Source organism: Punica granatum, chromosome 2 (genome assembly GCF_007655135.1).
Source record: "Punica granatum isolate Tunisia-2019 chromosome 2, ASM765513v2, whole genome shotgun sequence".
Lineage (NCBI taxonomy): Eukaryota > Viridiplantae > Streptophyta > Magnoliopsida > Myrtales > Lythraceae > Punica > Punica granatum.
This window is the reverse complement of record NC_045128.1, coordinates 7,540,972-7,568,351: the sequence shown is the minus strand read 5'-3', so window position 1 is coordinate 7,568,351 and position 27,380 is coordinate 7,540,972. Positions and strand designations below refer to the sequence as shown.

The 27,380-nt window shown below is 38.6% G+C and overlaps 2 protein-coding genes and 1 long non-coding RNA gene across 3 annotated transcripts; 1 reads left to right on the top strand and 2 right to left on the bottom strand.

Annotated features, from left to right (window-relative positions):
- Positions 1-526: 526 nt before the first annotated feature.
- LOC116197330 (GDSL esterase/lipase At5g45670-like) lies at positions 527-2,836 on the bottom strand. The gene is made up of 5 exons (XM_031527440.1): positions 2,577-2,836; positions 2,246-2,370; positions 1,836-2,081; positions 1,379-1,622; positions 527-999 (listed from the first exon to the last, which is right to left on the bottom strand). Exons 1-5 carry the CDS (start codon positions 2,827-2,829, stop codon positions 782-784), a joined length of 1,086 nt encoding a protein of 361 aa, XP_031383300.1. The 5' UTR covers positions 2,830-2,836; the 3' UTR covers positions 527-781.
- A 4,020-nt stretch (positions 2,837-6,856) lies between these two features.
- Positions 6,857-9,216, bottom strand: LOC116197675 (GDSL esterase/lipase At1g29660-like). Its single transcript, XM_031527871.1, has 5 exons — positions 8,934-9,216; positions 8,542-8,665; positions 7,957-8,202; positions 7,629-7,866; positions 6,857-7,462 (listed from the first exon to the last, which is right to left on the bottom strand). The coding sequence occupies exons 3-5, from the start codon at positions 8,131-8,133 to the stop codon at positions 7,245-7,247; spliced, it is 633 nt and encodes a 210-aa protein (XP_031383731.1). The 5' UTR covers positions 8,134-8,202; positions 8,542-8,665; positions 8,934-9,216; the 3' UTR covers positions 6,857-7,244.
- A 7,046-nt stretch (positions 9,217-16,262) lies between these two features.
- Positions 16,263-18,512, top strand: LOC116197677. Its single transcript, XR_004155080.1, has 3 exons — positions 16,263-16,447; positions 17,807-17,872; positions 18,128-18,512. It is a non-coding gene; the product is annotated as an uncharacterized LOC116197677 (long non-coding RNA).
- Positions 18,513-27,380: the final 8,868 nt, after the last annotated feature.

The window sequence follows — 27,380 nt, the reverse complement described above, 5'->3', positions numbered from 1 at the left end:
TTCAATCGGAAGGGAGGCCCATGGGCTTATAAGAATAGGAAAAGGAGAATTAAAGGGACAATGAAAGTCTAACTGGTGAGAATTAAATTAGTGCGCAGACCTCCTTATCTCGAGTCGAAGGCGCTGTACTGCACTTTGTAAACACTTGAGACCTCAACTGGGGATAAAGAAGTATCGCATCTTTGAATGCCATTTGTATGGCACCTCAATTTGTAAGCAAAACCCACTGAACTTCCTACTGCTGCCTGAATGTATTATTTGTCTTGCCGTTCAATTAGAAAATAAGAGAAAAATCGAGGCAATTTTATGTATAAAATATAAATTATAACTTACTGGTTACGGGTTTGGTTACCCTTAATTTCCCTCCTTCTATTGGTTTTACTAGGCTCATGAGCCTTTTTTTTTTGGGTAAATTTTTACAGTAAATTTTTTTGGGTAAATTCATGAACCTTTCTTTTAACTAAAACAGAAAAGAGAAAATAAAGAAAATAACAACTAAGAAAGTTGAATTTCCTTAAAAGTCATTCACAACTTAATTATAAAAATCATATCACTTTTTTTATTCGGTTACACATCACATTGTTCAATACGCCCTAAAGTTACAGAAATGACTATTTACCGAAAAATGAAATTTACAGCGATGAGAAAAACTCAATTAGCAATTTTTCTACTAGCCATAGACGTACATATATGTACAAATGAACACAAACATAAACCCCATTTCTCTCAGGCTCTTCCCTTCCCTTCAATCTCCGGCATCAATGAATTCTTCCCCAAAACATTAAGCCGCAATAAGTTGTTGAAGAGTGTAGGGAGAAATATCCTGTGGAGATTTTGTGGTGAAAATTCTATTCCCAACCAACTTATTTGTTGATTCCGTGGGATGGAAACCATCAAAGAACTCGTAATTTGATCGGTTAGAACATGGAGCGCTGAATGGAACACAAGTGCCGAGATCCTTCATCCTCTCGCAGCAGCTCGCGGTGAAATTAATGTAAGCTGGGGAATAATAAGGAGGAGATCTTCAATAAGGAAAATAAATTTCAGATCGGTATTTAAGACAAAGATAATAACCCCTGAAAGTATGACCTATGCCACTGATATATCAAATTGACATTTATCAAAATAAGTTTTATGAGTAAATTATATACGGAAGCAAAATACTTTACGTCCTAAAGGGTCTACATTGCATCATCATTGTCAGCATCGTATCCGCAAATTCCGTAGAAATTAGAGCATGGCATTTTGAGTTTTAGTCAGCGTCTTCACCATCATAGACAGTTGCAGAACGTATTTGAATGCATAATCTATTCCCATACTAAATGTTCTGAGAAATTTCTTGTTGGCGAGTATGGTATCAATGCAGTTGTATAGTTACCTATCTGCGGTAAGATCTCAGCAAAGATTGAAGTGATGTTTACATAGGTAAACTTGGCATCGTTGAGGTTCTTGTTCAACCGGTTTACCAATGTCTGGACTCGATCATTGAATAGCTGAACTTCACTATTGACCTTATTGTAACAAATGGGCTGGCCTCCAAATTTTTCGACAACTGTTGGGGTACACCCGATCCCGCTCAGCCCAAAAACAGCAACCACTTTCGCTCCGAAGGAGTGTAGAAGCTGGTCATTCAAGGACATGAAAAGGGAAAAATCATCATCATAATGGGTCGTTGTATCTGGAAGCAATCAAAATATAAAGCTATGTAACATTGAAATGCATCATAGATGGACTTTCAGCCGACTGTGAGAGCACATAATCACAATAGTTAAGGAGGGAGAAGTGCTTTTAACAGTTGTATATATGTAGTCATAAGTAAATTAGTAATTGATTACCTTGAGGTTTGTCTCTAGCTCCTTGGCGAGTATGTCAGCGTATTCTTCCGGACTATAAATATTGCCGCTGACATAGATTTCTGGCTTGTAGTAGTTATTGATGTAATCATTGCTGCCGATGCCGACTGTGTAGAGGCACTTGCTAAGGTGGTCTGATGCTACTCTGCTGTTCCCAAAGATCCCATTAATGCGCGATACTGTGTTGGAGTGTTGCACCAACTGCTTCGCCAACCATACCCTCTGCCCCTGTATTTTTGCCGCTTCCGGACGAAGCACAGATTTCCAGTCAATGGGTAATGCAGATGAAAATAAGAGATATTCACAGAACAGATATTTCTACTATCTGGTAGGGTGCTATTAGATTTATAGAACGCATACCACTTATCCAAAGAAAAGAAGGTAGCACTAACCAGGTCCTTGCCAGTTTCTTGTCGAATCCCTGACCCAGCCGACGCATAATTCACTCCTTGGAGCAATTGCCTTCCTATTGCCTTTGGAAATGGCGGAATATATTGTTTAAATCCCAACAGATCGGCTGCATTAATGAAGAATTTACACGAATCACATCTTGCTGTTTTGTAGTGTACTATGATGATAGGAGCAATCTCGATCATCAATCAAAGCAGTTATGATTAACACCTATGCCTTGATATAAAAGCATATATATATATGTATGCGTGTGATGATGAACATAATAAATTCTGTGAGCCATCTCTATAAAGAAAGAAATAGCATGTATACTCAGAACATCGATGATAGTACGGCCGTTGCAGAACCGTCCCGTGGCTCCCAAGGGGAAGTCTATCCCATAAGGCGGATAATTCGACTTCGTTAGTGTCAAAAGGATGTTGTTGTTCCCAGCATCAGCTAGAGAGTCTCCGAAGATGAAGTAGCATGGCACTTGCTGATCTCCTTGAGCATAGGTTTGAAGTTTCAAGATCAAAAAGAAGAAAAAGGGGAGAAATAGGGTTAGCTTTTGGTTGAAATTAGCCATGGTGATTAGCCACACTCTGAAATTAAAGACATATATGGGAATGGATATATATATATATATATATATATAGAAATGTTATATGGGCAGATAGAACCTGAGGTCTTGAAATAGATAAGGAGCTCAATTTCCGGAATGGAGTGGAAGAGAAATATGGTAGAAAGAGGACCCCATTTTATAGGCATGGAAGATGAACATTGGATGGCTTTGAAGATGAAGTATAATTGAATGCAACGCCAATTCTCTCTAGATCCTCCACGTGTCACTATAGAATTGCATGTCAGGGATGCAACGGAATCTCTAGGTAAAATATGTTTGCGGCAAAGGAAACCCGGGGAAGGCAAGTGCCGGGGGGACTCATTCTCGTACGTGACGAATATGGGAGAACATTGGAAGGTTTCGCGGCCTATAACACCGGGCTGGGAACTTCCATCTCAGCCGAGCTATGGGTAGTGAGAATGGGACTCGATCTCAGATGGAATTTCGGAATACAGAATTTGATCCTCGAGGTCAATTTTGAGATGACCATGCACTTTTTACTGTCGAACTAAAGCCATGCTGGCAGTAGTGATGCGCTAACAAGGGATATTCATTCAGTCGATTATTTCACGGGATTGGACTGTATCAGAGGAGCATGTCTGTCGAGAAGGGAACATGAGTGTGGATAATTCGTTGGCAAACTATGCTTTAACACATCCCAAAAGGATTCATAGACTCAACCTTTGCCCGAGTGACCATTTTCACCTGGAAAAAAAGTAATCAATTTATGACGTCGAAAACCCAGGATTTGCTGGAACTCGACCAATTCTAGTACGAAAGAGGAGAGGATATAGATAGCTCTATACCTCGTGTTTGAAAAAGATTAGTCCTCTAATTAAGCCACTTTCTTAATGAGGACTACCTTGATGAGACGATGTCAATAACTACGAAAGTTTTTTTTTTTCATGTTTGCAACATGAAAAATGTTAGAGGTGTCTCGCATCAAGCCCGGAAGATCCGTGAGACCCAAAGACTCGAAGACTTGGAAATGAGGACAAAAGGTCAACCGAAGAAAAGGACGACGATTCAGCAGTTGATACTGCATCACAGAAAGGGATGCTGCAGCACTGCTCGAGTACAAAAGTAGAGCACTCTGTTAGTGTTGTAGCACATAACAGGATGCTGCAGTGCCTCAGCACAGAACAAGAAGCTGCAGCATTGGTCGCTGAGCGAAGTTTTGGCGTGCGAGATTTAGTTTCCGTTTTGGTGCTATTTCCTTGTAACTCAGAGATACCTTTCTAGATGGTCTTGATATATCTTTAGAGATAAATATTCTAGGCTATATTCTTTGAGATAATTAGGTTATTTATCCGGTAATATGGACACTGGTCTTGTAATCTATAAATAGGAGAAGAGCATTAGAACACAATTTAAGTTTGGTGAATCACGTGTATATTTCGTAAGTTACCCTGCTGCAAAAGAGTGTTAAACACTGAAGTAGCGTTCAGGAAGGTGAATTTAGCGTCGGTTAGTTTCTGGTTCAACTTGTTCACCAGTGGCATGAGCTTATCGTTGAATAATTGGACTTCGCTGTTGACTTTCTCAGAGCATGGCTTTCCTCCGAATTTCTTTGCGACGTGCGGGCAACACCCTACACCAGTAAGTCCTATTACAACTATCTTCCTGGCTCCATAGGAGTGTAGACGCCGTGGCATAATAAGCAACCAAAGAATAAGATGAAAAATATAACGGGAATCCATTTCCGTTGAAATCGGTAATAAAATAAAAATGCATATCTTGAGGTTTGTCTTCAATTCCCGGATGAGTAGGTCGGCGAACCGGTCAGGAGTGTAGAGCTGGCTGACCAGATTTTCTGCAGGCGCGTAGTAATTGTTGATGTAGTCATTGCTGCCCATAGCAACCGTGTAAATGCATTTGCTTAGGTGCTGAGATGCCGATTCGTTCTTGCCCATGAGCAAATTGATGCGTGCTACTACCTCGGAGTGGCGTAGTAGCTGCCTAGCTAGCCATACTCTCCCTACCTCTTTCGACACATCGAGCGAGTTAATTTCTCAGTCCGGGAAAAACCGCCCAGCAAAACTTACATGAGACCCTCATTGCATCGGATCGGTCAGGCACACCATGGGTTCTCAATTAGGGTAACTCTTACCATATTTGTAAATATATCGATCTACAGAGGACGATAGAATTCCTATGATTGGTTAGACATGTGATATTGTCGGGATTAGTAAAGTTAGAATTGAGATGTATGATGGTAGTGAGGTAACATTGTTAGATGTTAGGCATGTCTCGGGTATAAGGAGAAACTTGATCTTGTTATGGAGTCTTTATGGTATCCAAGATGGAGTCATGAAAGTCTCGTTAGATGCTCTTGTATTGATGATAGGGGTGCTGCTGGAAGGACTGTTTGCCTTGCAGGATAAAACCGAATCTATGTTAGAAATCGAGTGGACTCTTGAAGAAAAACACTTGGATGTTCTCGGGCACGGAAGGATGAACCAGTCCAAGGAGTGCACGATGGTTAGTAAGTCCTCGAAATCCCTCGTGAAGAGATATGTCGTTCTTGATGTAACTGACTTGACCAAGCTGTGTAAGAGCGCATCTCAAGTGAAGGTGGAGCCTTATGCGAAGGCAACATCTTCGAAGAAGGTGGAGTTTGAAAACTCGAGAATACCTTAATCTCAAGCTATGGTGATAGAGGATGTTCAGATGGGAAGATTTGAGGGGAGGCAACTTTCTCTATGGAGTAGCTCGCGAGCAAAAGACGAGCGAGGGAAGCAATCAAAACCGCTGAAGAAAATGGGCTTAGAGAACAAGTGGTTTTGGAGAATGCTGAAGTTGTGTCAAAGTCAACTTGTCTCTTGGTCAGTGAAATTTCTCTAGAAATTCCAACGAAGCCCGATACATCCGAAAAGGCCATGGATGGATTGGACTTGAGCGGCACATGCAAAATTGTAGGTGGATCTCGTAAAGGCGGAGCCCGTGAGGACTGTGATGTAGCAGTCAAATATGAGAAGCTAGATCGTGGTTCAGCTCGATGCGAGCCAAGGTGGAGATTTGTTAGAGCTGTCTCGCATCAAGCCTGAAAGATCCGAAAGACCCGAAGACTTGAAGACCTGGAAAGGAGGACAAAAGGTCAATCGAAGATAAGGAGTATTCAGCAGTTGATGTCGCAACACAGATAGGGATGCTGCAGCACTGTTCGAGTACAGAAGTTGAGCACTCTGTTAGTGCTGCAGCACATAACAGGATGCTGGAGTGCCTCAGCACAGAACAGGGTGCTACAGCATTGGTCATCGAGCGAAATTTTGGCGTGCGAGATTTGGTTTCCGTTTTGATGCGATTTCGTTATAACTCGATATCTTTCTAGATGGTCTTGATATATCTTTAGAGATGAATATTCTAGGATATATTCTTTGAGATATTTATTATATTTATCTAGTACTAATATGGGTCTTCTAATCTATAAATAGGGGAAAAGCATTAGAAGACAATTTACGTTGGGTAAATCACATGTAATCTTTTTGAGTTGTTCGTGGGTTATTCTCTTGAAGCTCTAGGGTCTATAGAGTTAGAGTTTTGTGAGAATTGAGATCAATTGAGTGGCTCTTCTAAGGGGCTTGGAAACACGAGTGTGATATCTGTTGTAACCTCTTGTTTTCGATCTAGTAGATACTCATGCTCTATCCATGTATGTTTCCCTCGCCTTAAGGGTTTTACCACGTATATTTTGTATTGTTTCTTTTTTGATTTATCGTTGTTCTAATCTCGTTTAGGCATGTTGTTACAACAAAAAGAAAATTAACATTCAAAAAGTCCATATATATACCTGTAAAATAATTCTATGTAATTTTCTTTTTTTTTTACATTGTAGTCAAGATCGCGTGGTGATACTATTGGGCCTCCATACCTCGGCTCTATGTGGCTCGGTATTCTTTTTTTTTTTTTGGGAACCTTGTCTCCTTTCCTATTGAAAGAAAAAACTAATCTGGCGATACAATTGATGAATATACAGAATGCCAAAAACATAGAAACAAGCGCTGCCATGACATTATAATTTTCACCAAAAAGATGGAATATTATAATAAAATTGGATCGATATCGCCTCTTTTGTAACCGAAAAATAAGGAATTGCGATTACTACTGCATCAATAAAGAAAAAGCAGCCTATATAGATCTACCCTTACGTTACATATTCTAACAACCGAAAAAAAGAGAAGGTTCTACTGTTAGTATCCAGATTGCAGACTTAATAGCGTATGATGAAAACACGATCAGTCTCCTACATCAGGCAGCTGATAGATATTCTATTATTCTTAGCGAGCTTGAGGTTGATCCTTAGGACATGATCGAGCAAACTCATTTTATAAGGCTGAGAGATACGAATATTCTTTTTTCCAAACTTTTCCTATGAGAACTCAGAGCGCCAAGAGCTGTTCGAATGTGTAAGGAGAAATAACTTGTGGGGATTTGGCGTTATACGCCAGATCTGCAAGTATCTTATTCGAAGACTCTGTCGGATGGAACCCGTCAAAGAATACGTATTCTGATCTGTTTGCACATGGAGTGTGATATGGAACACACGTGCCCGTACTCCTCTGCATCTTACAACAAGAACCGGTGGAGTTTTGTGAACCTGACAAATTCGGAAGAAAAGTTAAAGGAAAACAACTGATAGATGTCTAAGCCCTTTGTCTGATGCATTCGAGGATGTAATAAAGATAATGATGAAATTTAGATCAGTATATTAAAGGGTAAACAATATCTATAGGGACATTTAGTGTGTATGTTTCGTAAGTTACCCTGCTGCAAAAGAGTGTTAAACACTGAAGTAGCGTTCAGGAAGGTGAATTTAGCATCGGTTAGTTTCTGATTCAACTTGTTCACCAGTGGTGTGAGCTTATCGTTGAATAATTGGACTTCGCTGTTCACTTTCTCGGAGCATGGCTTTCCTCCGAATTTCTTTGCGACGTGCGGGCAACACCCGACACCAGTAAGTCCTATTACAACTATCTTCCTGGCTCCATAGGAGTGTAGACGCTGTGGCATAATAAGCAACCAAAGAAGAAGATGAAAATTATAACGGGAATCCATTTCCATTGAAATCGGTAATAAAATAAAAATGCATACCTTGAGGTTTGTCTTCAATTCCCGGATGAGTAGGTCGGCGAACCGGTCAGGAGTGTAGAGCTGACTGATCGGATTTTCTGCAGGAGCGTAGTAATTGTTGATGTAGTCATTGCTGCCCATTGCAACCGTGTAGATGCATTTGCTTAGGTGCTGAGATGCCGATTCGTTCTTGCCCATGAGCAAATTGATGCGTGCTACTACCTCGGAGTGGCGCAGTAGCTGCCTAGCTAGCCATACTCTCCCTACCTGTTTCGACACATCGTGCAAATTAATTTCTCAGTCCACAAAAACCCGACCAGCAAAACTTACATAAGATTGTGTCTTTTATTACCACTTTTTTTTATTTGTATTACCACTTTTCATGTATCCATTAACAAAAATATCGGAATTACTTTCTTTATTACAAGGGAGGCTAATAGGTATAGTATCAGAAAATTGAAAGCTATAAATAAGCGCAAGTAGTCACACGGCGAGAATTGAATATAGAACCTCATGGTCTTTGGAAGATTAATAAATAAAATAATTATATAAATATATATAAATATAAACAATTATATGAATATATATATATATAGGTATAATGACCTGTATTTCAGTGGTGGTCTTCAGAATCCCCGATCCACCTGATGCGTAGTTTACTCCATTGAGTATCTGCTGCCCTCCGCCTTATGATATGGCGGAATATATTGGTCAAACCCCATAAGTTCAGCTGCCAAATATGTATGGAATAAATTGGTCAAACATGTAAAATAGACAATTCCATTTTGCTTAACATGCAATGATTGCATCCATCGAAAACACGTAAGTTGTTGATACATCTAAAGATCGACTTGAGGCAAAATAACAGTTTCGAAAATGTGCTGTCTTGATTTAACTTAATTAAACCGACCTATCTTTTTCATGCTTAATGCATTGTGATGAATATGATTGAGATTCGTGAATATAAGGCATATAAGCACATAAATCCTAAAGCATACTTAGAAAGTCCATCATAGTGCGGCCGTTTGTGAACCTTCCCGTCGCCCCCAAGGGGAAGTCTACCCCATACGGTGGGAAATCTGCTTTCGAGAACGTGAAGAGGGCATTGTTGTTTCCGGAATCTGACAGGGAGTCCCCGAAGATGAAGTAACATGGCGCCTTTGAGGCTCCACGGGCGTACTTCCATAACATTGGGATCAAGAAGAAGAATGAAAGGACAAGGGTTTGCTTTTGGTTGAAGGCAGCCATCTGACTAAGATAATTAAGCTAGCGGGTAGTATGAATTGAAATCCGTGAGATGAAGGGAACTGTATATATGGTGGAGAGACGAGGGAAGACAAAGCTTAATTCACGGAGTGGATATAGACGAGACAGATGGATACGCAGAGAAGGTTCACTACTATTCCATAGGCGTGCAAATTGAAGATTTGAGCGGACTGAGAATGAGTAAAAAGTGGAACATTTACAACAACTCAAATCCTTGTACTCCTCGGCAGTGTCCAAATTTGGTATTAACAATCAATTTACACGAGAAGTCGTTCGATGTATACGATGCAAACTGTAAGATTTATTTCCGGTTAGAATCCTCATGTCGTCACTTGTCTAGTCTAAAGAAAGGGCGTTCCTTTCTTGCATTAGGGGATATAAGGATGGTTCACATTTACTAAACGATGCCATGAAATTAACCATGTCTCAATGTCTCTGCTCTCGCTTTCTCGTTATATTTAATTTTCTTCTGAATCCAATACATACTTTTCTGCTCTACAGATGACATGAAATTCCATAAATTCTAAATTTTGCCCCAACTTTCATTTCAATCATAGTTTACCAATGAAATACATACTTCTCACATAGATTAGTCATTTTTTAGGCTTCAACTTAGATATAGATGTCGAAATAAAGTGTCCCCTGGCTAAATTTGTATATATCATCAATCACCTCCATCGGACCCACAAATCACATTATCTTCATAGCTTGAGCTTGATCCTTCAGACATGATCAAGCAAAGTAGGCTCTCTGGTTTCGAAAATCTTTCCCCCGCATACTCATAGAGCCATCAGCTGTTTGAAAGTGTAAGGAGAAATTGGCATCGAAATCTAGACTGCCAATTGCCAAGTATCTGATTTGATATTTCCGTCGGATGTAATCAATTCAATATACAGCAATGTTGATCTGTTCGCACATGGACTACCAACGGAACACAAGTGCCAATGGTTCTCAACGTCTTGCAACAACTATCTTCATTATTCAGTGATCCTGCGGAAGTAGAAGACGAGAAGTTAAAGCAAAAACCTCATATAGATGTGTTTAAATTCGTCATGCTATCTCTTTCCAGGCCTATGAGAGTTTCCTTTTAGACCAAAGCGTTGCTTACCTTTCTTGTAAAGAGTTTCATATACTGAAGAAGCATTCAGGAGGGTAGATCTCGATTTGCTTAGTTTTGGTTCAACTCCTTCACCATCGGTGGGAGCCAGTCATTGAATAATTGGACGTACATCATTTCTAACCTTCTGCGAGTATGGCTTCCCTACGAATTTCTTCACAATTTGCTGGGTACATCCTACACCGAACAGTCCCATAACTGCTACTTTCCTGGCTCGATAAGGGTATAGAAGCTGGGAGCACACCAAAGAGAACCTGCTCAGCTATTACCAAACTAAGATAAATCAAAGCTCGAAGTTCAGTTCGGCCTGAGCCAGAACACCAGTTATATCCTAATTAAACCGGTGTACGTACTATCGACTCTTGCATATTGTGTCATTGTGTCATCCCATTCACACAGATCACATCAGGTCTAAGTTGTGACCATAAATATGATTGGGCGGGGAGTTCAGCAAACAACAAGGCAAGGGAACGTGTCACACCTACTATATGTTGCATACCTGGAGGTCTGCCTTTAAATCCTTGAGGAGAAGGTCGGCAAATTGATTGTGAGTGAAGAGCTGCTTGATGGTGTCTTCCACGGGGGCTTGTAGTATTTGTTGATGTTGTCGTTACTGCCAATTGCAACTGTGTAAATGCATTTATTCAGGTAGGTGGATGCCGATTCGTTATTATCGATGAGCATATTGATGCATGCTACCACTTCATCGTGGTGCAATAGCAGCTTGGCCAGCCATGTCCTCTGACCCTGTTTCAGCAGGGTCCAAAAATTAATCTCTTTTTCAACGAAAGTATGCCAAAGAACACATTATCAAGATTGATATATCATAAACAATTGTTTGGGTTTCCATTGCGTAAAATTCTCACTTGCCTTACACAGACTTGAGCCAATCTGCAATCCAAAATCCTAAACTTCTCATATAAGCTTGTGGTTTCTTAGCCTTGATCTCCACACTTAGGTTCATAATTAGATGTGCACCTTTAGCTACCTCGGAACTGGACCGGGCCACTCTTGGGCTTGAGTAACATGAGGCGCAATTTTGGTTGCCCCCGCTCTTATACCATGTAAAATTCCCTCTTAGTTTATATAGACTTGAGCCCATCTGTAACTCAAAAGTTTAAGTTGATAAGTTGTTGAACCCAAGTTTCATATAAGTTTGTGGTTTATTCCTTAAATGTTCCGTGTGGGATAACATATCCCAACACATTCATAAAACTATTTTGAATCTCTCACTGTTGAATATAACCTGTAATTGGGATGTGGTCTCTAAAATCCCCGAACCAGCCGATGCATAATTTGCTTCTTTGAGTCGTTTGCCTTGCGCCTTCTGCAGTGGAGGAATATATTGGTCGAATGCGGAGTAAAAAGTGGAACTATAAGGTAACTTGGTAGTCCCACTAAGTATTGAATGTGGAACCTCTTGATTATCAAGCGAGAACTACACCATTGTGCTACACCCTTTTTGATTACAACATAAATTCTTAAAATCAACTTATACGTTGAAAAAGAAAGGGTATAGGCAGTGGCACAGTTCCTCATCTGGTAATCTAGATATTTCAAACTTAATTCGCGTGGTGGGATTACTAATGCTACTATAATTTTAATTTAATTTTTTTGTATTAAGCACATAGGTCTCCCTTATAACAAAAAGAAAAAAAAATATTCTACCTTGAGAAAGGGGGGCTCCGTTGTAGAGGTATTTGCTTTAGACTTGAGGTAAAGAGCGCCTGCATTCGTATTTCATCAGTGCTGCTATATGTGCCCTTTTAATTTGCCATATTCCCTTCCTCTATCCTCTCGAGGCCCATGCGCCTTGGTTGTATATGAAAAAGAGAGAGATAAAAAAAAGAAAAAAAAAGAAAAAAGAGAAAAAGAAATTATCCCATCTGTTAGTGCAATTATTCAGTTGCAGTTATCCATCTAACTAACAGAGTTCCAATCGAAAGAGTTGTTTCATTAAAGGCCAAGTACAAATTTAAATCTCAATGTTATATAAGTTTGCTGATGAGCCTTAAATATTCGCGCCTGTGAGGTGCATTTCGGGATCAGCATCAAATATAGAAGAATTTTGATATGTTTTCACTTATTCCCACGAGGATCCCTCGGTTTGGAATGTGTAGGTGAATGGCAGCGGTACAGGGCAAAGCCAAGGGTATCTCTTTTGTGAAGGATAAAAATCTTGTTTAGTAAATGGCTAAGGAGACCTGAATGAACAAAACGTGTTTGATATGTGGAATGACATCAAAAAATTAGATAGATAAGGGGAGAGATATAAGGGCGAAATGATTAAATCTAGTTTAGCTAGGGATTCATGTTACTGAGGATAATAGATCCAATTCCCGTATCTGACATTAGACGTGTCTTTTCACATCTTCTCGCCCGTCTCTATCTCAATAAACAAGTCGTCATCATCGATATGAAATTAGTGTTGACAAGGGTAGAGTGGATTTTGTGTTTATGTTGCGGAAGATCCCTTTATGAATGGGAGAACTGGCACTACAAAAATTCGTGCTCGTATCGACGGAATTTTACTGAGGGGACGATTCTCTCGGTAAAATTTCGTTGGTATGCCATCGGTATGCCATCAATCCCGAGATATATGGTGGTACCGACGAAAGATGCCATCGATACTGTACCGAGGGGAGCCGGCATTGGTATTCCCTTGGTACATAACCAAAGAAAAGAAAAGAAAATGGCAGCACAAAGGGACTGGTTCCCTCGGTATGCTGTCGGTATCAGGTCAAAATCCCTTGACCCGATCCGATCGGCCTCTCTCCATAATACAGATGCAGTCAGTAGAGGACAGCAGAGAACACAATAGCAGGTATATTTTTCATTTTAATTACATTTCACTCTACAACTTCATATATTTTCATGTATTGTTATAAATTTTTGTTTTAATTTAGATCTTCAACTATTTTTTATAATTTATGAAAATTAAAGAAATCTTTTATATTATGAAAAAATTATGAAAGTTATGTTATAATTTGTTATAATATGAAAGAAATTTATGAAAATTATGTTGTAATTTGTTAAAATTATGTTATCAATAAAATATGAAAGAAATTCTTTTGTTATAGTTCTTTCGAAATAAATTATGAAAAGATTAATTTATATGCTTTTAATGATATATATTATATTTCTATTTAGATATTGTTTGGCTCGGCCTTGCTCCACCAGAAGTAGTAGAGATCTTCACTCCGTTGGTTATACTACACAAACCGAAAACTATGGCATTATTACTTTCTCGAATTGGAGTTGTAACCGTTTAAATCGTTTTACCTTCCAATCCATCAAATTAACAAGAAGCTGGCAAATTAGAAGCCACTTTGTCTGGGAAATCTATCGAGTGCTCTACACAGCTTTGTTTCTTTGTACCATTTCATTAATGAAACCTTTCTATATATGCTTATAGAAATTGTACATTATGATAAAATCATCAATTGGCCCTCGCCATCACAAAATTCGATGGAATTGATTCTTTTTTTCACTTTAGGCTATAGGTTAATTTGGAATTTCACGTTCCTTTTAAGTAATTAGAATTTCAAGTATCTAAAAGAGAGTCAATCATTAGCTTGAGGATTCGATTGTATTACATTATTGTAATTTTGCCACAAAATTGTTCTTTTGTAAGTTGTTCGTGATGGTACGACCAAAAAAACCACCGCCACAGCGCGAGTGAATGGATATTTACTACCTGACCCTAAAAAATAATGTAAAGATAAAAAGTAAGGGTACTTGCGACTATTACTTTATGGTCAGCAATAGGTCTTCTCGACACCCTAGGCTGGAGATGACCAATCCCCCTCGATGACGCAATTGAGGCCGTCACAGTCGGAATCGAAAGAACCCCAAATCCCCCTATCCAAATATATATGCCAGGTATGTATTCTCCGGATATTGCCGGAAAAATCCAAAAATTACCACTTATTTTACGTCCTTTGAACGTAAAGTCTTTACGAGTGTGGTTAGGAAATCATTTTCTCCGGTTAGGTTTTATGGGTGTAGTTGCGAAAATTTTTACAGTCGAAACACTTGATATTCTCATATAAAGACCGTGAGTTTCTCATTTTATCTCTATAAAAATAAACCATATATTATATTGTCACTCATATTTCATGTAATCTAATATATTTACCAAACACAATAAAATCGTGTAAAATGATTCCATAATTAAATTTTTCTTGTATTCTTCACATTTCCCGTAATTTAACATAGAGGGACTAATCCTTGGGACATGATCGAGCAAAGATCTTGTCCTTGGGACTGCTTGATCGTGTCCCAAGGATCAGTCCGGGTAGGTGGTGTTTGAATGTAAAACTTTAATAATTAATGAAGAGTTTTAATAAGTCAAAAAATGACTCATTCATGTAAATATGGGAGAGTTTGGACGCATGAATAAGTAAAAAATTGACTTTCATTCATTCATTAGGTCAATTTTCATGTACTTATTCTTAAGGTGTTGCACCTGTAATAAAGATGTTGAGTCATTATTTTGCCCTCACCAAAGAAGCATATATGATGCATTATATATGTAGTTTCCCAACTCAGAGGAAATTCTAGTTTCTTCCCGGATTAGGTCCTCAAATTTCATCTTCTTCTCTTCTTCCCGTTTATTTATATCTATAGTAAAACTCACTCGAGAGTGGAAAAAGTATTATTAAACTGATAATTAATCCCCAAATAATTTCTAATGAGTTTTTAGCGGAATAAAATTAATGGAAATATTGGTCTTTCCGGGACGTGAGTAACAGGAGGGCAACACCAAGTCCTTACTTTATTAGTCTGTATAGCCTATCTATGGAATTAGATTGGTTTAATAACCGGTAAAATGTCCCTCGCCTTTTCATATATTTGATTTTCATGATATAAACCTTTTCTAGCTCTATAGAATTACATGAAATTCTACAACTGCTGAAACTTGCCCAACTTTCATTTCTGTCATAGTTCACTAATGAGATACATACTGCTTACATAGATTACTCTCGCAGGAGTTATTATTTTATTTTGTTTTTGTTTTTTTTGGCTTTGACCTAGATGTATATATCGAAAGTAAAATGTCCCTTATTAGCTAAATTTGCATACATCAGGCAGTCAAGTGCCTCTATCAGGCACATGAATCTTCTTATTTTTCGAGTTTGGGACTGTTCCTCGGGACACGATCTAGCAAAGTAGGCTCTCTAGGTTTTCGAAAATGTGAGACCTGATATTTCTTTTATTTCAAATAGCATATATTCACGTACACTTACATACTTATATATATATATATATACATTTATTATACACATGTTGCTGTAGCTTAAATAAATAAATAAAAAATGAAAGGGGAGCATGGGCTCCACGTAGCCCCCACAATCTTTTCCCCTTTTCCACCGCCATATCTCCATTTCATTTGTTTCTTTCTTTTCTTCCTTTCCTCTGTTTTTGGCTGGGGAGTCGAAGAAGAGAGAGAGAGAATGACGTAGCGTACATACAAAAAATCTGTCACAGACCCATTGATTTCGCAGAATATCGAAATTACGATCTTCAATCCCTATTGATTTTTCGAATTCTTAGGAAGTTGGCATCCAACTTGATGGGCAAAGAGCACGAAAGTTCCAATTTTTATTAATCGATCAAAAGACAAAACGTTCAACTCTAGGATTTTATAAAGCTTAAATAGGAATTAAAACTCATAAATTACACGAAAGATATAAACTTTTCCTAAAATTGAAAAAATACCTAAATAAAAATAAAAATACACATTTGAGACCTTAAACGATGGAATTCGGTCTAAATCTTGTCTTTTCACAACCAAAGGTAGTGAGTTGTGCTCCGAAAATCGTTTCCCTCGAGAGAGGGTCGTCAAAACCTATTTTTCTCAAGGTACCGATTTGCCACATCTTCTACCGCATCAGAGAGAGAGAGAGAGAGAGAGCTCGGTTTGGGATTAAACAACAAAGAGAGGAAGAGAGCGAGTGGGTGCATAGCTTGAGCGTGAGCTGAAGCTCGATGAAGAGGAAGAGGAATGAAAGAGGAGGGGATGGGAAAGGAGAAGGCCAGGGGTGGAGAAACCGAACAAAGAGATGAACGAGACAGGGAAGATTGATGTTAGATTGAGATAGGGAAATCGGAATCCACTAGGAAGAGGTTGGTTGCTCTCGACTAGCTTCTAGATGGTGATTTTGATTATTTAAGATTTCATTTGATTGTATTCCTATTACCTTGGTGGCATCGAGTTAGTTTATTGAATTAGATAGCTTGGTAACACGGCTCGGGGCCACGAATTTTCTTAATCATTGGAAAATTAAGTTAGGAAGAATTGATATTGTTGATCTTTCTTGCTAAAGCTTAATTTATCTGATTGTGCTCTTGTGAAAGTAAGAGTATTTGGTTCGTGGGATTAAGAATTGGGAGTGAAGAACTAGGGAATTATGCTAGAGTTCAAGTTGGAGCCAAGTATAGGCATGTTTAGGTTGATACTTGATTCTTTTCTTCCACCTTCTTTCATTCAATTGTGTTGTTCTTATTGTTCCTTGGGAGTGATTGAGCTAGCTAAGTTATTGAATTTGGGAAATTAGAGAAATGGGTTAATTTGGAGTTGTGGATTGATGGCTAATTGAGGTGAAAATTTAGTAAGCAGGCTAGTACTAATCTCGCCAAAATCTTTCTGCTAGTGATTAGCAACTCAATTTATGTACATTTTCATATTTAATTCTTTGGACACTCTGACAGTTACTTGTAAGATTTCTGCACATAATTAACCAAGAACATTTTTTTTTTTTCTGACGATGAGAAATCGTCCAGCTTCTAGAATGAAAATTCATGAACACTCGCCTTGTAAGGTTTGCATCAATGCAAATGGGCCATATCTGTGCAGAAGTTCCAATTATAAGGGTTTTACTTTAACTATCGATTTTCTCAGTGATCTTGCGCAGTGATAGGTTGGTTTTGTTGTTTTGATTGTATTGCTTGTTATTGTATTACTTTATTTGTGAATTGTGCATATGTGATGGCGTCCTCTCATGATTGTTCAGGAGTTATTAAATTGTCCTGTTTGTCAGTAGATAGGAGCCGACATTAGGAGATTTGGTTGCCATTATTTTAAGGAGCATGAAAAACCATTGATTTTCTTATTTTTGATTGCTTTGAGGTTCTTTTCACTGTAGGGATCATTTTGCTATGGATCTTGGAATCAAGTTTCATTATTACAACAGTTTATATGAGGCTGCTCTATAGATCCTGTGAGAAGGAATATAATGGTTGTTTGGTTTGCACATGTTGGAATTGGGTTTAAATTTCTTATTAGAAATCTTTAGTGGGTACAAGGTTCGAATACTTATATCTTAAGGCAATTTTGTTAATAATTTATTCATGCGAAAGACCAAAGATTCTGCTTATGATTTAATTATTTGGGGGAAAGAATTATTGGTAAAAGATGTGTATTGAATGATACGAGGTTACGATATGTTTGTCAATTTGGGTTTCTCGTTATGTTACTTTTACTAGGGACTAAGGAAACTGCATACTGGCATTCGGGAGGCTCGATTCGAAGGACTATATCTCGGGAGTTCTGTGAGTACTTTATTTCCCTGTGAAATGATGCATTATAGTTATATAAATTATTTAAGAAGAATATGATGATAGTTAGAGATAAAGAAATGGGTTTTGCTAGGCTGTGTGAAAATATTTGAGAGATATTGCCCTGTTATGTTTCATTTTGACTTGAAATATGCAGTGTGATTGTGTATGCGATATGTGATGATTATGCGATAACATTGTAATGTGATTTGGTATGTGCTTATGTATACTGCTATTGCTTGACTATAGCCATGGGACTGCTGGACCCGGCGGATTATAAAAGAGCCAGACCTGTGGAATAGAAATAGGGGCCTGATCGACCGCTGGACCCGATGGAATATAAAAAGGGGCCCGATCAACAGCTAGACGCGGCGGAATATAAATTAATGTCAACTCTTACCGCCAGAGGTTAATAAGCGGCCTCGCTTATGAGATATGTTTATGAGGATATGTGAATAATTTTTTGAGATGTGCAGGGTCACGATACCGACACAACTCTATTGTGATGAAATGCAACCCTATGGCTATATTGATTGGTTGTGTTGTATATTGTTTATCTGGTATGATTGTTGGAGATGTGATGATTGTTGAGATTGTCTGAAGTTATTCTGTGAAAGCCGTCTTATTACTCGAGCTTGGTCTAGTCAGTATATGAGTGTTAAGTAGTGTTGAGTTAATGGTTAATTTTAATATTATTATATGGTTATAAAGATAATTGATTGTTTAAGAATGAATTTACTAATATGTATTGTATAATATGTTGTGTTAGTGAATTAAATGACGGACTTGGATATGCTAATATTATCTATATGAATACTTGGTCGTTTAAAAATATATTTATTATTTAAAAATAATTCATTTTACTTTGAAATATAGTGTTCACTGAAATACAGCTCACACCCTGCATATATTTTTCGGATGAGCTAAGAGCTAGACTAGTAGCACATGAAAACTTTTTGGATATCGGGGATCAGCGTAAGGATTTTTGCAGTTAGACCTTAGCTAGTTGATCAATACTATTTTTGTATAGAATGTACTGAATATATTACGACTTGAAACTTTTGGTTAGTTGTTTTAGCGATGTGACTCTTTTGGAATGTATGTATATATGTGAGAGCTTGCTAGATAGGTTATATATTTTGGAAAACTTATGGAAAACCGGTTTTTTTATGTGAATAGTTTATGTGATAATGGGATATCGAGGGAAATATAGGTGAAACTCTGCTGAAATTTCGACTTTCCGATGATGTACACATAGCCCCATGAGTTGCTCAAAAATGTAAGGAGAAACGACTTGAGGGTACTTGGCATTGAATGCTACATCGGCAAGGATCTGATTAAATTTTTCCGTCTGATGGACACCATCAAAGAAAATAAATGTTGATTTGTTAGCACATGACTTGCCATACGGAACACAAGTGCCATTAGTGCTCAATGTCTCGCAACAAGTATATTTGGTAGTCAATGAACCTAAGAAAGCGCAAGCGGGACGAGAAGCTAAAGCAAAAACTTCATATATATAAACGTGTGTAAACTTTAGTCTCCCATCTAGAGCTTCTTTTTAAATGAAGATATATGTTATATGACACTTTGTTTGTGCTTCAAGGTTAGTGAAGTATCCATGTTCATTTTCAGCTTTTATTGCTAAAATGAATAAAGGAGTTGTGCTTGTGGTCCCTAATTCTTCTTGGGTCTAGGTTGTGGTACTTTTGCTATTATCAATGCGGTGGTTGTGTTCCTTTAATGCTTATGCACTGTTGTTTTGTGATTTGAGAGCGCACTCTGTGCTTTCTGCTATGGAGCATGAGCGAGTTTTGTCCCCTACTTGTTATTTGTTGGAGTGGGTGAGTGTTCTGTTAAAAACCACTTTTTTTTATCTATATCTTTTGTCTGTATATGAATTTTTTAACAGATCATGCCGCAAGATGGCTTTTGTCACGACCCGAAATTTCAGCAGAGTTTCCCCTATGTTTTCTCGATATCCATTATCACATAAATCATTCATTTATAACATGCTTTCCACCTCCCAAAACATTTAACCAATTCAGCAATCTATACAAAAGCATATAACCAATTCAGCAGGTTCTGATATGTATATAACTCTCAAGGGAGTACTTTTTTACAGCCATATTACTAGTCCAACTAAACAAAAATTTCAGGTCGTAACATAACTATAACATTCTACAAGAACTTACTACTTATACTAGGAGTGGCCCTACTGCAAAAGATCCTCTGCGCTGATCCTCGTTGTTCAAAAAGATATCCTGTGTGATTAGTCTAGCTCCTAGCTCATCTAGAAAAATATATGCAAAAGGTGAATTACATCTTAGTGAGTACGATATTCCAAAGTAAAATGAATTAATACACTCATAATTCACAGTCAATCAAATATATATATGTATCTGTATACTCTATCGCAATATCGAGTCTAATACCAACCTAATCCATTCATACAACTAACTCAACAAACAAATCTCAAGTAAATTATACGCCTATCTTCATCATCATATCTCATAAGGGGGGCCTTTTTTCTATTCCGCCAGGTCCAACGGCCGTTTGTGCCCCTTTTTGCTATTCTTCCAGGTCCAACAGCCTTTCGTGCCCCTTTTGCTATAATCACACAATAATACTAGCATACTCAACACATATATCAACTATATTCCTCAATCATTTAGTCACCTCCACTTCTATAACAACACATATAAATATTTACTATCATTTTACGATGAAAGAAAGTACTCACAATGACCCCTCAAAACGATAACTCAATGAGTCGAGCTGTCTGGTTGTATAATCTCGGTTTCCTCAACCCCTATTTATATTCAAGCACAAATGTTAGATAATATACCAAATAAAAGCATAAATATACATCAATTCAACTCTCTTGTTCCTATTAATCACAAGCACCCGCATAAGAATAAGATAATATGCATAATAATGACATTGCATGCTAGTCCCTTTAATTGTTTCTCCATTTTTATTAAAGCTAAAATTACTTCCATACGCAGGTTCATCCCACTGTCTACTCCTTATTATCCACCAATCATTACTCAGTTCTCCGTACTCCTCAATTCCTCATTAAAACATGTTATTATCTCATAATCATTTTGAATTAGTAAATTCGAAGAGGCTCGATATTCAATTGTTAATAAGCAGCTAAACAGCAACCCAATAAAGTTGGCCTCCATACCCAATTAACCCTCAAGCAAAAACATCTAACTTCTTCAATTTGTTGCCTTAGTGAACTCATACAACCAACTCTAAGCAAATGACAAGTGTTCTTATCATCTCATGAACACAACTCCAAATTTTTAGCTTATTAAAATAACTATAAAACACTCCAGCACCACAGTAACGGCAAGCCAATTGCCTCGACAAAACTCAGCTCCTAAAATACTATATCGAATTATCAATCCAACTTATTCAACTTACTACTCAAAACAATTTCCACTTCCAACACTTCCCTTGAACTTCACAGTAAGCAACCTCAGTTAATCCTACGAAAAAATTCTATGCAAGAACACTCCCCAAGTTAGAAATTGAATTGGCATTATTGGGAATTATTTTATAATTTGCAATTGGCTCAAAGAACAAGATATATGCATATATATGTTTATATATACGCCTGCATATATATATATATAAATATACTTTCAAGAAGGCATAGATAATCGTAGGAACTTAAACTCCTCTAGTTGCTTAAGTGAAATTCAACATAAAACAATCTATATTACCCACGTGCAAGATAATCCAAAGATCAAATAGAAATAAGACAAACAAACACAACCAACACAAGTATTTCAGCTTGAACATACCAAACCATGTTGTTTATCTACGCAATTGCAAGTTTCAGCTTCAATTTTGAGGTTTGTTTCCCAAATCCTGACTCTCCTTACTTCGTTTCCCTCAATTCTCCTCTAACTTTGCACCTTAGCTCTCTCTCTCTCCCCCTCTGTTTTGCTCTGTTTCTCTCCTTCAACTATTTCAGCAGAGAACACAGCAAGAAATCGAAAAGAAAAGGTCAATGGCGGTGGGTTACTGAGGGAGAGAATGAAGTACACGTGGGGCCCCTCACTACCCCTCTTTTTATTTTATTTTTATTTTTTTACAGCCACAAAAATTTATGGTGTATAATTTACATGTATATTACGTAAGCATGTATTTGTATATGTTATATATATATATATGTGCATCTTCGGTTGACCGGTCTCACAATCTCCCCCACTAATAAAAATTTCGTCCCCGAAATTATTTACTTGATATCGAAAAAAGATATGGATATTTAACTCTCATAGAATCCTCGGGTTCCCAAGTGGCCTCTTCTCTCGTATGACTTCTCCACAACACCTTCAGTAATGGGATTCTCTTGGTTCGAAGAACCTGCTCTTTCCTATCTAAAATCTCCACTGGCTCTTCCTCATATGTCAAGTCCTCATTTAATTCCACCGGTTGATAACTCAGAACATGGGATGGGTCCGGTATATACTTACGCAATATTGACACATGAAACACGTTATGAATATGGGATAGTTCAGGGGGTAGAGCCAACCGATATGACACCTTCCCAATGCGCTCCAAAATCTCATATGGCCGATATGTCTGGGACTAAGCTTTCATTTCTTGCCAAATCTCATAATAACCTTCCATGGTGATACTTTTAAGAAAACCCGATCCCTTTCCTGAAACTCGAGGTCTTTTCTTTGTTTATCCGCATAATTCTTCTGTCATCCTTGAGCCGTCTTTAATCTTTCCTTGATAACCTTGACCTTTTCAATTGTTAAGTCAACTATTTTTGGTCCAGTGAGTTGCCTTTCTCCAACCTCATTCCAGGACAAAGGTGCTCGACAAGCCCGACCATAAAGTGACTCGTAAGGAGCCATTCCAATACTAGATTGGTAACTATTATTATAGGCGAATTCCATCAGAGGTAGATAGTCATCCCAACTGCCCTGAAATTCTGTAACGCACGCTCTTAGCATATCCCGTCTGACTCAGGATGAAAAGTAGTGGTCAAATTCAGCTTCGTACCCATGGCACGAACAAAACTATTCCAATACCTTGAAGTAAAATAGGAGCCTCTGTCTGATACTATAGATACTGGCACCCCACGCAACCTCACAATCTCCTTAATGAACAATTGTGCTAGTTGATCAACACCAAATGTCGCTCTAACCGGTAAGAAGTGAGCAGTTTTTGTTAGTCTATCAACTATCACCCATATAGAATCATGCCCCCTTCGTGTTCGAGGAAGTCCCGAAACAAAATCCATGGTGATCTTTTCTCATTTCCATTCAGGAACCGAAAGAGGCTGTAATAACTCGGACGGGTGTTGATGTTCTGCCTTAACCTGTTGACACACCAGACACCTAGCAACAAATTCAGCTATATCCTTTTTCATGTTGTTCCACCAATAACTTCCCTTCAAATTATAATACATTTTAGTACTTCCCGGGTGCACCGCATATGGTGAGCTATGGGCTTGTGCAAGAATCTCTCTCTTTAATTCAATATCGTTAGGTACGCAGATCCGATTCCCGAACATAAGTGTGTCATCCTCCTTCAAGAGAAATTCAAATTTCTTGCCTTCCTTTACCTTGCCCTCCTTTATTTTGTTTTTCATCTCTATTAAAAATGGATCTCCTAGTTGCGCCACTCGAATTCGATCAATTAACACTAGTTTCACATCATAGATAGCCATCAATGCCCCGGATCCGGTCGTCTCTAATTTAACTTTCAATGACCTATACTCGTTAATAAGTGTGTTGTGAATACTCCACATACTTGCTAATCTTACTAATGATTTCCGGCTCAGTGCGTCTACCACGACATTTGCCTTCCCTGGATGATAGTTGATCGTGCAGTCGTAATCTTTAATTAATTCCATCCATCTCCGCTGTCTCAAGTTGAGTTCTTTCTGAGTGAACAAATACTTCAAACTCTTGTGATCTATATAAATCTCACATGTTGCTCCATACAGGTAATGTCTCCAAAGTTTGAGAGCAAACACTACTACTGCCAATTCAAGATCGTGTGTCGGATAATTCTTCTCATGGTTCCTTAGTTGCCGAGATGCATAACCACCACTTTGCCATTTTGCATTAAGACGCAACCTAAACCTTGATGGGATGCATCACTATATATCACAAACTCCTCATTAGTAGACTAAATAATAAGCACTGGGGCAGTAGTCAACCTTTTCTTCAGCTCATGGAAACTCTGCTCATACTCATCTGTCCACTCAAACTTCACACTCTTTCGCGTAACTGAGTCAGAGGAGCAGCATTAAGGGAAAATCCTTCTATAAATCTTCGATAATAACCAGCTAATCCTAGAAAACTCCTCACCTCTGTTCACTTGTAGGACGACTCCAATTCAAAATAGCTTCAATCTTCGCAGGATCCACTGATACACCATCACCTGAAATCACATACCCGAGGAATCCCACCTGATCTAACCAAAACTCGCATTTACTAAACTTGGCATAAAGTTTTCTCTCCCTCAAAATCTGCAACACAACTCGGAGATGCTCATCATGCTCATCCTTGTTTCTCGAGTGTACCAATATATCATCAATAAAAACTACCACAAACTGATCAAGATATGGCTGGAAGACTCTATTCATTAAATCCATAAAACCTGCAGGAGGATTCGTTAACCCAAAAGGCATCACAAGGAATTCATAATGTCCATACTGAGTGCGAAACGCAGTCTTGGGCACATCAGAGTCCTTTATTTTCAATTGGTGGTATCCCGATCTAAAGTCGATCTTCGAGAAGACAGTGGCACCTCGGAGCTGATCAAACAAGTCGTCTATCTGAGGTAAAGGATATTTATTACGCTCTGTGACCCGATTCAGCTGTCAATAATATATACACAATCTGAGTGAACCATCCTTCTTCTTTACAAACAAAACTGGAGCACCCCAAGGAGACACGCTAGGCCTGATAAATCCATTTTCTAATAATTCTTGCAGCTGAACTTTCAATTCCTTGAGTTCTGACGGGGCCATACGATACGGTGCGCGAGAAATAGGGGCAGTACCAGGCTCTAACTCGATAGTAAATTCAATCTCTTTATCAGGAGGAAGACTAGGGAACTCATCCGGAAAAACATCCGGAAACTTACAAACCACTGGAATTTCACTAAGCTTCCGTGAGTCAACTTCAGTAGCAACTACATATGCCAAGTATGCTTCACACCCCTTTTTCAATAGCTTACTTGCCTTGAGGAAGGATATGAACTTAAACGGAACACTTAACTGATCTCCATGAAACTTAAATTCGGGCTCATCCGGTATTCTAAAGATAACCTCTTTCTTGTAACACTCCACAGAAGTATGGTGAGAGGCAAGCCAATCCATCCCGAGGATAACATCAAAATCCCAAATACTTAAGGGTATTAGATCTACTAACATCTCCTTATCCTCTAATTGTAGCATACAACTTCGATACACTTCCCCAACCACTACGCTCTCCCCGGTCAGTGTAGGTATAGACATACAACTATCTAATGACTCTCGTGGTCTATTAGAATGCATAGCATATGATAATGAAATATATGAATGAGTGGAACCTGGTTCTATAAGTACATGTACGGGCTTATTAAAGAGATTTAACGTACCCGTTACTACAGTAGGAGTAGCATCGGCATCTCGCTTCGTTAAGGTGAACACTCTACCCTGCGTTATTGGTCTACTAGCCTGGCCTGCTGAGCTCACCATTGATCCACCCCCTCGGCTTTGAAAACTCTTATTACTGCTCACCTGTCCACGGCCTCTCATCGTCAATGGCCTGTTGCCCACATTAGCACTACTAGATGCTGATATTGTAGGCTGCCTACAGTCCCTCTGCACATGTCCCTTCATGCCACATCTAAAGCAAGTAACCTTTTCACTTTTTAATTGCGGGCAATTGTTTCTCAAGTGATCACGACGTCCACAATGAAAAAAACCTCCACATTGTATTTGGAAAACACCAGAATGAATTCAACCACCGTTTTGACAATTCTAACGTCTCGAAGGATTGGCTTCTCCATAACTTCGCTCATTCTGACTTGTCATGCCCTGATCTTGGTGAGACCATTGCGGACCTTGCTGATAGGTTGATTTCCCTTTATTGAAACTCTGAGTAAACCCGCCTCTTTTTGGGGGTCGGTAGAAACCCGCTACAACTGGGCTATTAGGCTGAGTTCTGCTTTGTTCCCTCTAAGAAACTTCCTCTCGTAAGTCCTCTTCAGTGATGATAGCTTTATTATATAGGTCATAAAATAATGGGATCTCCAAACTGAAAGGTGTGACCTAATGTTGAGGTTCAATCCATCCAAGAACCTACTGCATTTGGAAGTTTTATCACTTACCAATGTAGGGGAAAAACGTGACAACTTGGTGAATTTTAATTCATATTCAGCTACGCTGAGTTCCCCTTGCTTCAAATTCAGAAATTCTCGCTCCTTGGTATGTCGAAAAGAGGCTGGAAAATACTTGTTATAAAATGCTTGTGTAAACTCCACCCAAGTGATAACGTGTAAGGAGTTCGGATCCAGTCATCTCTGGGTAGCTTCCCACCAGTACTGAACATCCCCTTCTAGCATAAATGATGCAAGTGCCACACGTTGGGTGTTTGAAACCTCCATGATTGAGAAAATCCTCTCCATTCCAACTATCCAATTCTCTGCTTCTATGGGATCAAACTTCCTGAAAAATTAGGTGGACCATATTTCCTAAACCTTTTGTATGGTGTCAATTGTAGCTCTGTCTGAGATGTGGATGCACTCTGTGCTGCTTGCCTCTGAAAGAAAGCCGTTTGTTGCTCAATTAACTGCGCTTGCTGCTCAACTAGGCGAGTCATCGCTGCTAGTGTTTGATGGATTGGCAGATCTTGTTCGATGGGAGCTGCAATAGCTTCTTGAGGAGCTTGAGACACTTGATCTTCTATCATAGGCTGTGGTGCATTCGGATCAGCTAAACCCTAAACTGCACGGTACCTATATCGATCCCGACCCATACGCTTGGGTCCCATTGCAAATTTTTCCTAAGCAAAACACTAGTTAATCAAGCATTTAACAGACACAATTATATGATATATTCTGTCTCGAGACCGCAACTAATAAAAAAGAACGGGGATCAGGCACCCTAAGTCTACAGAATCCTATAACCTTTGCTCTGATACCAAAAATGTCACGACCCGAAATTTCAGCAAAGGTTCCCCTATGTTTTCTCGATATCCATTATCACATAAACCATTCATTTATAACATGCTTTCTACCTCCCAAAACATTTAACCAATTCAGCAACCTATACAAAGGCATATAACCAATTCAGCAGGTTTTGATAGGTATATAACTCTCAAGGAGTACTTTCTTACAGCCATATCACTAGCCCGACTAAACAAAAGTTTCAGGTCGTAACATAACTATAACATTCTATAAGAACTTACTACTTATACTAGGAGTGGCCCTACTGCAAAAGATCCTCTGCGCTAATCCCCGTTATTCAAAAAGATAT

Bases quoted from the DNA above. Each gene is read 5' to 3' on its own strand.
- LOC116197330 (XM_031527440.1), bottom strand. From the start codon at position 2,829: ATGGCTAATTTCAACCAAAAGCTAACCCTATTTCTCCCCTTTTTCTTC. The intron at 1,623-1,835 runs GTAATCAATTAC...TTGAATGACCAG, and splicing joins AGCTAGAGACAAACCTCAAG to CTTCTACACTCCTTCGGAGC. The intron at 1,000-1,378 runs GTAACTATACAA...ATTATTCCCCAG, and splicing joins TGAGATCTTACCGCAGATAG to CTTACATTAATTTCACCGCG.
- LOC116197675 (XM_031527871.1), bottom strand. From the start codon at position 8,133: ATGGGCAAGAACGAATCGGCATCTCAGCACCTAAGCAAATGCATCTAC. The intron at 7,867-7,956 runs GTATGCATTTTT...ATTATGCCACAG, and splicing joins AATTGAAGACAAACCTCAAG to CGTCTACACTCCTATGGAGC. The intron at 7,463-7,628 runs GTAACTTACGAA...CGAATTTGTCAG, and splicing joins TAACACTCTTTTGCAGCAGG to GTTCACAAAACTCCACCGGT.